The 14298-nt window shown below is 40.1% G+C and overlaps 1 protein-coding gene across 3 annotated transcripts in view; it reads right to left on the reverse strand.

Moving 5' to 3' along the window:
* The window catches only part of LOC117166900 (cullin-associated NEDD8-dissociated protein 1), a 218244-nt gene that overhangs the window by 76051 nt on the left and 127895 nt on the right, over nucleotides 1-14298 (reverse strand). For all 3 annotated transcript variants that reach the window (XM_033351339.1, XM_033351341.1, XM_033351340.1), the window contains 5 exons: nucleotides 7907-8038; nucleotides 7651-7819; nucleotides 7276-7564; nucleotides 6993-7191; nucleotides 6533-6790 (listed from right to left, as the gene is read on the reverse strand). In XM_033351339.1, the coding sequence (XP_033207230.1) occupies nucleotides 6533-6790; nucleotides 6993-7191; nucleotides 7276-7564; nucleotides 7651-7819; nucleotides 7907-8038 (1047 nt within the window). The remainder of the gene's footprint in view (nucleotides 1-6532; nucleotides 6791-6992; nucleotides 7192-7275; nucleotides 7565-7650; nucleotides 7820-7906; nucleotides 8039-14298) is intronic.

Raw genomic sequence — 14298 nt, forward strand, 5'->3', positions numbered from 1 at the left:
GAACAACCTTCTAGTGAAGGCATAACCGTTTTAAAAATTGCATGGCACCTGGGTAAGGTGTCTCAAACGGTGACTCTGGGATACCGGGCGATTTCACAGAGTTTGCAGCCTTATCCTTGCATGCGCAGCTCTACAAGGATGGATGAACCATTTTCACCAGCTGCTCATGGGGATAGCTCTGATAATGTTAAACACAGTTGTCAGTGCAGTTTTAAACAACAGAATACACAGAGCTCCCGACAATGGTGCAGACAACAATATTACATGGCGCGACTGCATGCTCTGCAGTAAGGAAACACCCAGAACTCTTGAACTTTTCGCATCAAATTCTGCAAAACCGTGCCTATGCCCTCCGGAAAATGGGCTACATAAGCGGAGCTCCTATTCTACCCTATCCAGAATAAGCCGGCAACCGAGACAGAGAGGCGACACTTCGACCAACCGCGGTTTAGCACCCACTAGAGAAATAGCAATCCTTTAGGTTAAGGAGAAACATCAACATCCAAATTTCTCTAAAGCCGCTTAAAGATCCAGCTGAATTAGATGACGCGCTTCGTAGAGATTCCTCCGAAGAGTCCGACCCCTGGACAATTAATTGTAGTGTATATCATGCAAATAGAACTTAGACCACAGGACGATTGCATCAATTCATCACAACAATAGGCTGGACAAGAAAGTGCGTATCGCGCATTCAATGTGTTATTGGCTATATAACTTCTGGAAGAAATTTCACTGCCAGAGTGCGACAGTTCGCGGGCCAACTGCGGATTCGCCATCCAGCTTACAGCATCAACTGAGTAAAGACACAAAGAGCATATACAGCTTTAAGGGGCTGCCCAGTGCTCCCATAACTATTCCGCTCCGGAAACAGATATTATAAAGACCTTATGGTGGCAGAAATTTCCTTCAAACCACCAATATCCAGCCCAAATTTTCACCTCATGGGCAACTTATCTGACCATAAGAATTACAGACCAATAACTTGTCTGAAAACGGTATACAAGATCTTCACAGCTCAAACAAAGACGTAGTAGGATGTCAGGAAAACTTCCTCATGATAGATGTGTCAGCAAAGACGTATCATTCTACCAGCGCTGCCTATTGGTAGCCTGGATTGACTAACAGAAAGAATTCGATTCAACCTATCATAGGCTTATTATCAATCTTATGGAAACCTTAAAGGTTCATACACACATCGTCCGGTGCATATGGAGATTAATGCCGCTTTGTAAAAGCAGATTTACTATCTCATCTGGACCTCTAAGAATTGTAGAGGAGTTCGCCAAACTAGCGGCGACAAACAAAGTATCTACAACGAACATTTTTGCCGACCCGGTAGTACTCTATGAGCATGCAGCTTAAGTCATCCGTTCCGTGACAAACCATGTAACGCCGTCAAGGTAGTCTCGGAATACTAAATCCAGAATGTCGTCACATTCCTTAGAAAATTCAGAAAACACAAAGAAGTCTGCAAAGGACCGCATACACTGGTACTTCATAATCTCCACAATTGATTCTACAGCGCACTCGAGGCCTGATATAGTTCTCCATGACATCAAGAAACGAACCATGTTCGTTATCGAATTTTTGGCACTAGCAGACAAGAACATCACAGCCACGAAGAATGTAAAGAGTGTTACAAATACCTTATAAGGAGGTTGCGATGACTATACACAGCTATACCCAAGATTTCATTGGTTCATAGCCTGGCAAACATCCCTGTACGCCAATGAAATGCCAAGACAATTTTGGAGAAAATGCAGAAGGCGTTCGTCCTTGGAAAGAGTACAACCTCTAGACCATCAATTGTTCAGATTATCGTGCTGCGAGAGCTTTGGTTGATTCAAATCGAAGTCATGGTAGCTGAGAATCAAGCAGCACATTGCTGACAAAACAGGGCGTTATTTTACGCAAGCAGGAGAATACAGAAGAGGGAGAATGGATTAGGGAGAATCAAAAGTTTCTTGCTGACCCAGCGCGCCCCTCCAGCGTTTCCCTTGTTTCTGTCAAAATTCCACCCAAGCCCAACGAGGTAGAAACTTTTTGGAGAGTTATACAAGATCGCGAAAACACTGGAGTTAAAAGAATATACTGATCATATTATCCGCTTAAAGGAGTTTTGCGACAACCCTTATAATATCTGACGAGAAATGTCCATCAATCGCTATCGATGTGGTGAAAAAAGCACTAAGGGGTTCGAAGAACTTTTCCGCTGGTGAGCCAGATGGTATTAAGAACCTTATATTGAAAGTCAGAAACGCCCATTCCGCAGTCGCTGGTGTTAGGAGACGCTATACTCCTACAGAAAAAGGCAACTTGTCCAATCCAGAGAATTACAAACCAATAACTTATTTAAACAAACTGTATAAGACTTTCACAGCGGACCTAAAAAACAGGATTTTTTGAACAATTGATCCTGTGTGAAGAGAGATATATGAACAACGTGGCTTAAAAAAAGTGTAGCAGGATGTCGAGAGAACCTGCTAGTTGACAGGTGCGTCTGCAAAGACGCAGCAGCCGAACAACGTGTCCTATCAATGGCCTAGATTGACTACCGGAGAACTTTCGATTCAACCTCTCATAGACTTGTCATCTGTCTGTTAGAAATTTAAAAGGTTCATCTATACATAACGAAATGCACAGAGAGATTGATGCCCGTTGGAAAACTAGATCTACTATCTTATCTGGAAAATATCGAGTCACAACGAACAACGTCACCTTCCATAAGGGCGTTTTTCAGTGCAAAACCATGATTCCTCTGCTTTTTTTGCATCACAATGTTTCCTCTATCACTCACAATATAAAATTCTTCTGGATACCTCTGTTGCGACACTAATCATGGCGAGCATAAGGTCACATAAGAGATTGGTATAGACTTTAGATTGGAAAAATGTGCCAAAATGCATTTGAAGAAAGGAAAGATTATTGGCGTTCCCGAGGACTCTGAGCTTGTGGATATAAGTAATATTAGACATATTGACACTGGAGAGACCTATACGTACCTGGGCGTGCCTTAAAGCCGCATTCAGAACGCAACATCAGTGAAGGAGCCTGTCCGAAACAGATACAAGCATCTTATTCGGAAGATTTGGTCTTCAAATCTGTCGGCGCTGAAAAACGTATCTACAACTAACATGCTTGCCATACCTGTTTTACTCTACTCGTTTGGGATGATTCAATAGACGAAGAACGAGGTTAAGGCCCTTGACATCGCCACACTAAGATCATGCATATGCATAGGAACTTACATATCATTTCGTCTGTTCCGCGATTACACATTTAATGGCGTCAAGGCCTACGCGCATTTCTGAATCTCCAGTATCTTCATGGTCAAATTGTTCTAAGTTCTTTTATAGAGATGTAGAAGAACCGACCTTATCAAAAGAGCAAACTTTTGCTTTTCTCCAATCATCGGGGTTTAATTCAGATCCAGCGAGTTTTCTTTTTGCATGCCAGGACGGTGTACTTTCCACTTTAGTATACCACGACCGCTATTTACTTTAAGAAGTTCCCAGCGATAGGTGCAAAGCGTGTCATTCACACGCCGAGTACCTGGAACACATAGCATGTGGGTGTCCCAGCCACGCGGGGATTACGTATCTCTACAGACAAATCGGCCCTCAGAGTGCTTTATTATCATCTTTGTCTCTCTTACGGTATTAACCGCTACCCTCTCATACTGAACTGCGAAGGAGAAATGATAAGGAGGAGTGGTATCAAGACCTTAAAAGGGAACCTTAAAGTAACATTAAAGTCATACCAGCGTGTCAAAGATATGCCAAAGCACTTGAAAGATGGATTAAGAAAGCTGTCATCCTTAGATCGCTTCGTGTCCTCAAGACACACGAGGGGCCAGATGTTTTATAGTCAATCAAACCAGTATCAAAGACAGTACGTAGGATACGTACTGTCTTGCCTATCCTACCCTTGTGGTAAGTTGATGCATTGTCTTGTGGTCTTAAGAAAAGCCGTTGGTTTTATTTTACGGTTTTCATCTGCTAAAACTCTAGCTTTAAAATACACACTACAATAGATAGCCCAGAGGTCAGATTCTTCAAAAAAACCTCCACAAAGCTCGTCATCGAGTTCAGCCAGATCTTTGGGCTTGAGAGAAACCTGGGTGTTAATGTTTCTCCGGGTCATTGAGCATCGCTCTTCCTCTGTACAGTGTCTGGTAGAGTAGGCACCCCGCTCACATAGCCCCCACCCGGAGTTATTAGGCATGATTTTGCAGACAAATTGATGCGAAAAGTGCGATAGCTTTGGGAGTTTCTCGCACCACAGAGCATGCAGTCGGGCTATGTAACCTCCTCGTCCAGGGCCCTTAATGATATCGCAGAACTTCAGCAGATCATCATAGAGTCAATCTGTCTACCTAAAAGTCTCGAGGTTCCGCCTGAGCTTTATTCAAAAAGTAATGACATTTATAGGACTGTGGCATTTTTTGCAGTGAAACACAATTTTTTACTGTAATCCGTATTTGGTATGATCACCTTAGGCAGCCAACATAGCTTTCATGCGACGAGGGATTCTTCTATACAATTTTCCATTTTTCTTCCCATCTCTAGCTTACGTTGACAAGTGTAATTGGTCAGTGTAATTCAGTTTAATCAGCGTAATTAATCAGTTCTTGCTTGATCGTAGGAGCGTGCTTATACACTTTATATTTCATAAAACATTCTCGAAGGATGCATGTCTGGAAAATTTCCCGACCAGTTAAGAACAGTGTCTTTTTTCTTTACTATTAAAAGTTCAAACATGATAAGCCTTTCGAAAATTATATAAAATGTTACCATAGGTATGAATGTAGAAGTGCTGCTAAAGTATGTTAAAGGTCTTACAATAAAACAACAAAAATAATATGAAATACTTATTTCTTACATTGGGTGTAAGAATATGACCAGGGATTGTACTACAACTATGTTTGGTGTTATCATTGTTGTTCTCACGAGAATCTAGGAAAAAGGGTTCGTACATTCTTGTATAACCCCGCATTCAAGGATAAGGCTGCATACCCTGACAGGTTGCCCAGTATCTCAGAGCCACCGATCGAGAAACCTCACTAAGGTGCCATTTAACTCTCGGCACGGTTTTTGCGCCTTCGCTTGGGCGTTAATTCCTTCGGGACCACCCCTGGACAATTGCCTGAGACTGCTTATTAATTATTGTAACCGTATTCAGCAAAAACCCTTAGTACAGGAACCCTTTATCCGCTACCCAAGGACGCATTCAGTGGCTTTATCATAGGCCCTTCGGTTTGATTCCAGATAAATCAAAACCGAATATATATATATAATGTATATCAGACCCCCTTGTCCAAAATTGGTTACACTTTTAAGAGTCGTTCAAACGCAGAAAAGTTAGATAAAATCATTGAGTTTTGAATGCCAAGTAGCATTTTTTCTAAATCACAATACTTGGTCCAGTATGGCAGCTCTCATGTACACAATCGGCTCGGTAATTTTATGATATTCTAGATTAAATTACTAAATGTTTGTATTGTCTCAGAAATGGTTTCACTGGGATTCTCTTGGTTGCTGCATTCAAATCTAAAGTCAGAATTGCCAAATTCGAAATGGCAGATGAAATATGGCGTCTATAACTCTCAAAACGTTCGGATCGAAGCGAATGAACATTTGTCGAACAGGCCAGGCAAGTATAATCACACGATGGTTGTTATGGGGTGATTCCATGTATAAATTGGAGTGACAAAATTCAAGATGGACGATCCAATATAGCGGATATTTTCAAAATTAGCAGGGTCAGAAATACTTTGAAACTTTCTGGCGTGGGCGACAGTTTTCGTCAGTACGCTCATTGGGAATCTGTTGTTAACAGTTAAGCCATAAAAAATATAAATAATTTGTAATTGCCGTAATAGATAGACGATCTTCGAATTGCGATTGTCAACTGCAGAGTTTCAATAATCGTACTGAGATAAACTGTCACCCAAGCAAGAAAATTTTTAAATACTTCTGATCCTCTTAATTTTGCAAATATCCGCCATATTTGGTCAGCCATCTTGAATTTGGAACTCCAATTTATACATGGAAACAGCCATAACAACAATCATGTTATTACATTTGCCTGGCCTGTTCGACAAATATTCACTTACTTCGAACATTGTGCAAGTTATATACGCCATATTGCATTTTTGAGGCACCATAAAAACATTTAGTAATTTAATCAAGAATATCATGAAATTATCGACCTGATTTTGTACGCACAGCTGCCATACTGGACCGGGTATTGTGATTAATAAAAAACGCCACTCGGTATTTAAAATGACGTGATTTTATCTAACTTTTCCGCTTTTGAACGTCTCTTAAAAGTGTAACCAATTTTCGAAGAGGGAGGGCTGATTCCCTTTAAAAAGAATGCTTTATATGAAATTAAAAAAAAAGAGTTTAACAACCACCGCAGGGTCCAACTGGGAGCCAATCGTCATATAAAGATGACACCGGCTCCCAGTAGAAACGTGGTAAATCACAGTCATGGCCACGTCTTACGAATGTGAGACGTTTCTTTTTACCTGGTCGGAAATTGTGAACTTAACAGCAGTAACCACTGTGGTCCGCATTAATGACGAGGGGGATTTCAAGGATTCCTGCAATTTAGGCAAAAGCGTGCCTGGATCAATTAAGGTTAATTTTCCAAGGCACTCAGCTACTACATTTCGAGTGCCCTCTTCTGTACATTCACAGTGCCTGTACAATAACATCCAAATAGAAGGCACAAAATTTTGTAAATGCGAGACACCCGACGGACTAGCAGATTGGCACGTAATTATCTGAAATAAAGCAAAAGTAATAAATAAATAATTTTATTGAAATAAAATCGTGCTTATCTATTTGCTACTCAATTATAATACGTATAGCAATGTATCAACGGAACTTTACATCGAAAGGGTCCACTAAAGTCCAAAGTGAAAAATCCCCGGTATCCTTGTCTTGTGCCACACTGAATTAATTTATAATTCGAAAATCACTTACTTCTTTTAAAGAATGAAGTAACAAGTATTGTCGCTTTGGCTGTGCCTCAATTTCCTTTAGTATGAAAGGTAGATATTCAGGGAGGTTTCCAACTGCAATATTTCCAAGGGTATAGCTAGCAGCTTGCTTAACTTCTTCGGAGTGTGTCGAAAACGAGCTTAAAATAATGAGTTTCAACGAATTTATGTTGCTCAAATCTCTGTAACAGAAACGAAAATAAATTTATACTAAATCCAAAAAATTGTTTCTGAATTCTTGAAACAAAGTTAAATGATTAACTTACACGTGTCTGCCAATTTCTCCAATGACAAAGAGAGCAAAGATGTGTCTTGCGTCACTCTGTGGGCTCTGAACATCCTTCAAAAATTGTTCCACCACGCCTAGAGCTTCTTGCTGCCACATGATTGTCAGAGCTGCAGCGCATTTTGCCAGCGAGTGATAAGCCTGCTTGTGAAGCTGCGGGATATTTACTGGAGCCACCAATATCGATAGAAGTTCTCTATAACCAAGTCCTGGAATGCCTGCCTGGACCAAAGCTTGGAAGAATTCCAACATAGAGTTTAATGCCGCACCTGTTTGTGTTTAATTATTTTTCGATAAGAATTAAGAAGTATAGCGCTTAGAAAATCGAACAAATATTGTAATATTACTTAAATACCTTGCAAAAGTGGAGATTTTACCAACACAAGAATTTCGGGTAAGATGTTGTCTGAGACTCTCGTTAACGCTACCGAATGTAGCTTTGCGATGGTTGTAAGCAGTGTAAGAGTTAATTGTGCAATATGTAGATCAGTCTCATTTAACAATGCTGGCAACTCAGCTGTAACCTTTTGGTAAACCATTTCATTTAAATGAAATAACTACCTTGCAAACACTTAATTTTATGAACAGAATTTAGTTAGTAATTTTCTTACTTTGTCGAGAAGGTCGGGATTTAAAGCAGAACTGTAATTTTGCACTAACGTGTCCAATAGTGTGAGAGAGCACAGTTTCAAAGCGCGTTGGTTCTTTCTTAGGAACGATCCCAAAACTGGAACTGCCTCTTCCTGCAAAAAGCATAGAAAATTATAATTTTCGCATACAAATCAACCATCAGATGTAGGTAGTACATACCTCCAAAGGTATGGAAAAGTTGGAATCCTTAAAATATGCTAGTTTACATTTAGATTGTAAAATTACGTTAAGAGCAATTGAAAATGTTAAAATTGTTGAAGAATATAATAAAATCTGATATTTCAATAAGGTTAAAAGATTTTAAGAATCAATCTGTAAGGTTTAGTAGCAATTCTGCGCAATTAAAATACACCTGAAAACTCAATTTAATAGACATGTATTTTGTGGAAAATAAAATAATACAGTTTGTTGATTACTCTACAGGTTTTGCATATTTATGATTAAATTTGAGTAATTGACAACATGTTTCGACTGAATATCACATCTTTATATGAGCACGTTCAGTCGTTACCAACGACTAAAATAGCTATTTTGTAATATAGTTCATCTATTGATATACCTTAAGCGAATGGCTAATATAGGCGATTTTTAATCGTGGCGTACTTGATTTCACGCCTGTGATCAGTTCTTAGTGGATTCTAAAGCCACAAGTAGTGGTTCGGTATGACTTGGATTGATAAATCCCGTGCTTTGTCTAGTAAACACTATGCCTTATGCATCTCCGTGCTCATAAACTTTTGAAGGCTTTCTTGATTTGCTTATGCGTAGATGATCTGACATTATGGACTTTGTGGTATTTGAGTGGATTTTTTATGGCATCTGCCTGTATGCTTAGCTTATATAACATTACCTTAGAGATCAGGCCTCGCACTGCCTTATGACTTCAAAAAAAGTAGCAGAAAGTAGCCTCGGTGCCTTCACAAAGTAGTAAAAGGAGCCCAGAATTTTAGATAGAGGAATATATTCGCACTTACTGAATTTTACTTGCTTGGTACTGGTTTGATCGGTCGTGCCGTTTATAAAAAATCAATTTTTCTATTCGTGTCCCTTCTTTTTTTGTTTTCGTAGCACTGTACTTACAAGCGGAATAATTTTCCTTTTACGATTCGTTTCCACATAAAGTTTGGTTTCTTGACAAATCGGCGTTGAGTCAAAGAGAGAAAATGAAGATGGACTTTTGCTATTTTTGTCTTCGCTCTTAACAAGTATTTTGTTACTTTTTGATTTTAATTGTTTTTCCTGTGTTTGACTAGCTAAACACGTTGTGAATTTACTACCTTCTTCATGTTGCTTAAATTCATTTTTATCTCCGGTAGTAATCTACTAAAAACTTTTCTTTTTTCTGTTGAATTTCGCTGCTCAATTTTGAAATTTCTTCTTCTTTGCTTCTATCTTCTGTTGTCGTATTCTCTGCTGCGGCTATCATTCCTCGTGCAACGTGGGCTACTTGAAGGTCGTTCTTCTGTAGTGCTTCATCTAATGGAGTTTTTGCTTTGTCTATTAGTATATCAGAACTCTTCTTCGCCGAGTTTTTTGTTTCTTCAGTTCCTTCAGATGAGCTTCAAGATCCTTGACTTTTCTATTTAATGTCTCTATATTTGTTTAATTTTCTTTCTCCAGTTCGATTTTCTGCTTTTCTTGCTTTTCGGCTTCAATAATTTCATCTAATTTCATTCTTTGATTATTTAAGTTTTCCATGTAGGATTGACGCGCTAATTATACCTTGGTTAGTAAAGCATCTGCAATTAGAAGTAGCTATAACTTACCTTTAAAGCATTTCGTCGGATCGTGTATTACTAATCGGGCGTTCAAAGTTCACTCACTCATACTCGTCTTTTCTTTTGTTAATATTAATTTGGATTTTGAAAATCCTATCTCTACTTCAGCATTCACGTGTGATAAAGTGAAGGCTATTTTGACTAGTTGAGCAATGAAAGGGTATTTTAAACCGCCGGTACAGTTTTCTTTTCCAAAAACGTTTTTTACCCAATAGTGATCAATTCGTTCCTCATTTTTAAACTCTTGTAACTATTCTAGATGAAGAAGCTTCTACTCGTCAGACAGTTTACTAGAGGAAATACTTTGAAGTAGTAGTTGCTTTGCAATTTTACAAATATCTTGGGCACTATAATTGTTTCGAATTCTCTTTGGCTGCTAACATCGTCAAGAATATAAAATACTTGAATGAGGATACGCTTTTAGGGATGATTTTTTCAGGATATAAGAACAAGAACGTTTATATTGTTCCCTAACCTTTGTTAAGAAACTTAGAATATCCTTTTCATTCAGATTTTTTAAATGCTTCTAGACATCTTCGTCGAGAATGATTGCGTGCAAATTAACAAAGTTTTGTTCCGCCAAAAGCTGCTCCGATTTTAAACGATTACTTTTGAAATTTAGTAAGCTTTCTGCAGTGCAAATGCGACCTGTGATTGTCAGTATCAAAGTTTCAATTTTTTTAAACAGTACGTCGATTAAAGGTTCTTCTTTCTGAAACAGCTGAGAACAGTTTTTAAAGAGTTCAGCGCTGTTTGAAACAAATCGCAATTGTGAATGCATATCACTTTGTCTTTAGAACTTACAAATAGAAGTATACCTTACACTTGTGAGTACTGACTTGCATGTTCCTATATTACATGTTCCTATCCTTCATTACGATTATGTAAAATTTCATTATTCATCAAATTCCAGACTTATTTGTTTACGTTTGTTCCATCCGAAACTAACATTATGAATTTTTCCTTTGGAAAATCTTTTGTAAAATTTTTCAGATATCTTGCGATTATTTCAGAAATTGCAGAACCTAGAAAGAATGTGCGTAAGTGTCTATCCACCATTTCCTGATGATTTTCTGAAAAATAACGCAGTCGAGTTTGTAGTTCCTTCTTGCTTTCTGACAAGCTGTCTTGCCCAGCTTATCTTTATGGCAAGTTGATGCATTCGTCTTTTGGTCTTATGATCAACCGTTGGTTTTGTTTTACGGTTCGCATCGGCCAAAGCTCTCGCTGCATTATACACACAATAACAGATAGCCCAGAGGTCGGATTCTCAGGAAAAATTTCCACGAAGCTCGTCATCCGTTTCAGCCAGATCTTTTGGCTTGAGAGAAACCTTGGTGTTGATGTTTCTCCGGGTCGTAAAGCATCGCTCTTTCTCTATTGGATGCCTGCCCGTGGTTGGTCTTAGTGTCGCCTCCCTTTCTCTGTTGCCGGCTTGTTCTAGCTGTTGTAGAGTAGGCGTTCCGCTTACATAGCCCCTTTTTCTGAGTAGTTCACCATGGTTTCACAGACATTGCTGCGAAAAGTGCGATAGCTCCGGGTGTTTCTCCAACCACAGAGCATGCAGCCGTACCATGTAACCCCGTTCAGGGGCCACACTCGCATCGTAGCACTCTAGCAAGTCGTTATTCAGTCGCTCCGTCCACCCAAATGTCGCGAGACCCCGCCGATCCATCACATTGAATCCATTTTCATTGGCTCCCCCAGCTCTAGATTGGTCGGCATTGTTGACCGACCGATTATCGGGAGCCCTACGCGTTCTGTTGTTTGGAACCACACTTACTACAACTATGATGTTGTCATTGCTGTTCCCACGAGAATCTAGGGAAAGGGTTTCGTCCATCCTTGTAGAGCCCCGCATGCAAGGATAAGGCTGCGTACTCTGAGAAGTCGCCCCGTATCCCAGAGTCACCGTTCTAGACACCTCACCTAGGTGCCATTCAGCTTTCGGCACGGTTTTCACACCTCCGCTTGGGGGTTAATTCCTTCAGGACCACCCCTGGACAATTGTCCGCGACTGCCTATTTATTTTTGTAACCTTATTCAGCAGAAACCCTTGGTACAGGGACCCTCTATCCGCAGCCATTGGACGCGTTCGGTGGCTTTGTCATAGGCCCTTCAGTTTGATTCTAGAGGAATCAAAACCGAACCGAATATATATATAATTAAAAATTTGTCATAAGGACAACCGCAGGATTTCGCCGGGAGCGGGTGCTAATCTGAAAAATTGCACCCGCTTCCAGCGAAATCGCGGTAAAATTTCAGCCACAACCACGTCTCACAACCGTGATATATATATATATATATATATAAACACCCAGAGCTTTAGCACGTTTTGCATCATTCATTGGAAAATCAACATGCCTACCTCTTGAGAAATTGATAAGTACACGACGCACTTCCCCAACTGCTTGAACAACCTGCAGACTAATGTAAGGAAGCGAAATTGAAACCAATCGTGGAAAGCAGGCACCTTCTGAGAAATGTTTGCGATTTCTGGACAAGAAGATTGGATGGAACAGACAGAATGCGTCCCGTATTCAGTGTTGATTGACTACATAACACCTGATAGACCATTCACGGAAAGAGTTCGAAAGTTCATCCAAGAACTGATGACCTACAATTACACGTTGAACAAGGCAAAGTTGGTGACAATCAAGCAGCACATTGTTGACAAAATACGGGTGTTACCTGGCGCAACGAGAAGAATACAGAAGAGAAAGAAATTAATGAGGGAGAGTTGAGAGAAAATACTGATAATATCATGCATAACATTCGAGGAGGAATGTCCACCAATTACTATCGATGTGGTGAAAGTTCTGGTGGAAGAAGTTTACTTCCACACATACTTATCTGGCCCACATATTGACCTCATATTTAATGTCCTAAACGCAAATTCCGCAGTGGGTGGTGATAATATGCACTATACTCCTACCGAAAAAAGGCAACTTGTTCAACCCAGAGAATTACAGGCCAGTAACTTGTTTGAACACGCTGTATAAGACCTTTACAGTTGTCCTAAACAACACGATTGTTCGAAGAATTGAGCCTGCGTGAAGAAAGATGTACCAACAATGTGGCTCGAAAAAAGGTGTAGCAGTTGGCCCAATGGACCTGCTAATTAACAGATGCGTCTGCAAAGATGCAGCAGCCCATCAGCCATTTGCCCTATGCTCCTTTACACCACACTTCTGCATCTAGCTCTCGCACTACGAAATTCTCCTGGATACCTCGGCGGCGACACTAATCATCGCGAACGTAAGTTCAATCATGTATTTTATATGGATGACGTAAAGATCTATACTTCTGCTTCTAGCAAATGAAAACTTCAGCGTACTTTAATTATCGTCAAGCAGTACCTAGAAGAGATTGGTGTGGACTTTGGATTGGACAAATGTGCCAAAATTCATCTGAAGAAAATGAAGATTATTATTGGCGTTCCTAATGACCCTGAGCTTATGGATATAAGTGATATAAGACCTCTTGATACAAGACATACCTATACATACCTGGGCGTGCCTCAAAGCCTCATTCAGGACGAGACAGATTGTCTTTAAGCCTGTCAGCGTTGAACAAGATATCCGCGACTAACATGCTTGCCATCCTGGCTCTACTGTACTCATTTAGAGTGATTCCGTGGACGAAGCACGAGCGCCCGACCCACGAAATTGCCACACATAAGATCATGCATATGCAGAGAATCAGATGCTTCTAAATCTTTAAAGTCTTTATAACCGAATTATTCTAGGTACAGCTCACACCGTCGCAAATGGGAGATACTCGCCTCAAAATAGCCACGAATCACAAGATGGTTACTGGTTGGCAAATCGATGCTTCTTTACAAATCGGCGCAGCAGGCGTCCGAGATCCCTTGTCCGAACCTTAACATCAGAAGTTCGAAAAGTACATTACTCCATCTAGGTGTCTGACTTCTAAAAGTCCAAGTAAAGAAAGTAGAGGAAAAAACTTCCGCCAACATTCCTCGACAAGAAAATGCACGGAAACTTTTATTAGAAACGTAAAAGATCAGTCCTTGACAAAGGAGCTACTGTTTGCTTCTCTCAAATCATCCGGGCTTCATTCAGGCACAGAGTTTTATTTTCGCATGCCAGGACGGTGTAATTTCCACCTTAGTATACCCTGATCGTATTTTATGTCAAAAAGTTCCTATGGATAGGTGGGGAGCGTTTCATGCACATATTGGGTACCTAAAACACATACTATCTGGGTGTCCAACTCACGCGGGAATGACGTATTTCTGCAGACACAATTCGGCTCTTTGTCGCTCTTATGGTGATGGTCGCAATCCTGCCCTACTCGACGCTCTGAGAAAGAGTCAAGCAGGAGGAAAAGGGGAAGAGATATCGAGACCTTTTAAGGTAGCTGCGGCGATAGTACCGAGAATATTCGGTTAAAGCGATTGTCATTGGAATTGGTTCTCCTGGAGGTACGAAGCTATTACTGGTTCATAATCTTAAGCAATAAACGCGTGCTCCGGATGCAAAAAGGAGATATAGAATTATTTTGCTGGAGTAGGGAGGACCCTGAGCACTTGAAAATAAGGTCTCGAATTT

Source organism: Belonocnema kinseyi, chromosome 2 (assembly GCF_010883055.1).
Source record: "Belonocnema kinseyi isolate 2016_QV_RU_SX_M_011 chromosome 2, B_treatae_v1, whole genome shotgun sequence".
NCBI lineage: Eukaryota > Metazoa > Arthropoda > Insecta > Hymenoptera > Cynipidae > Belonocnema > Belonocnema kinseyi.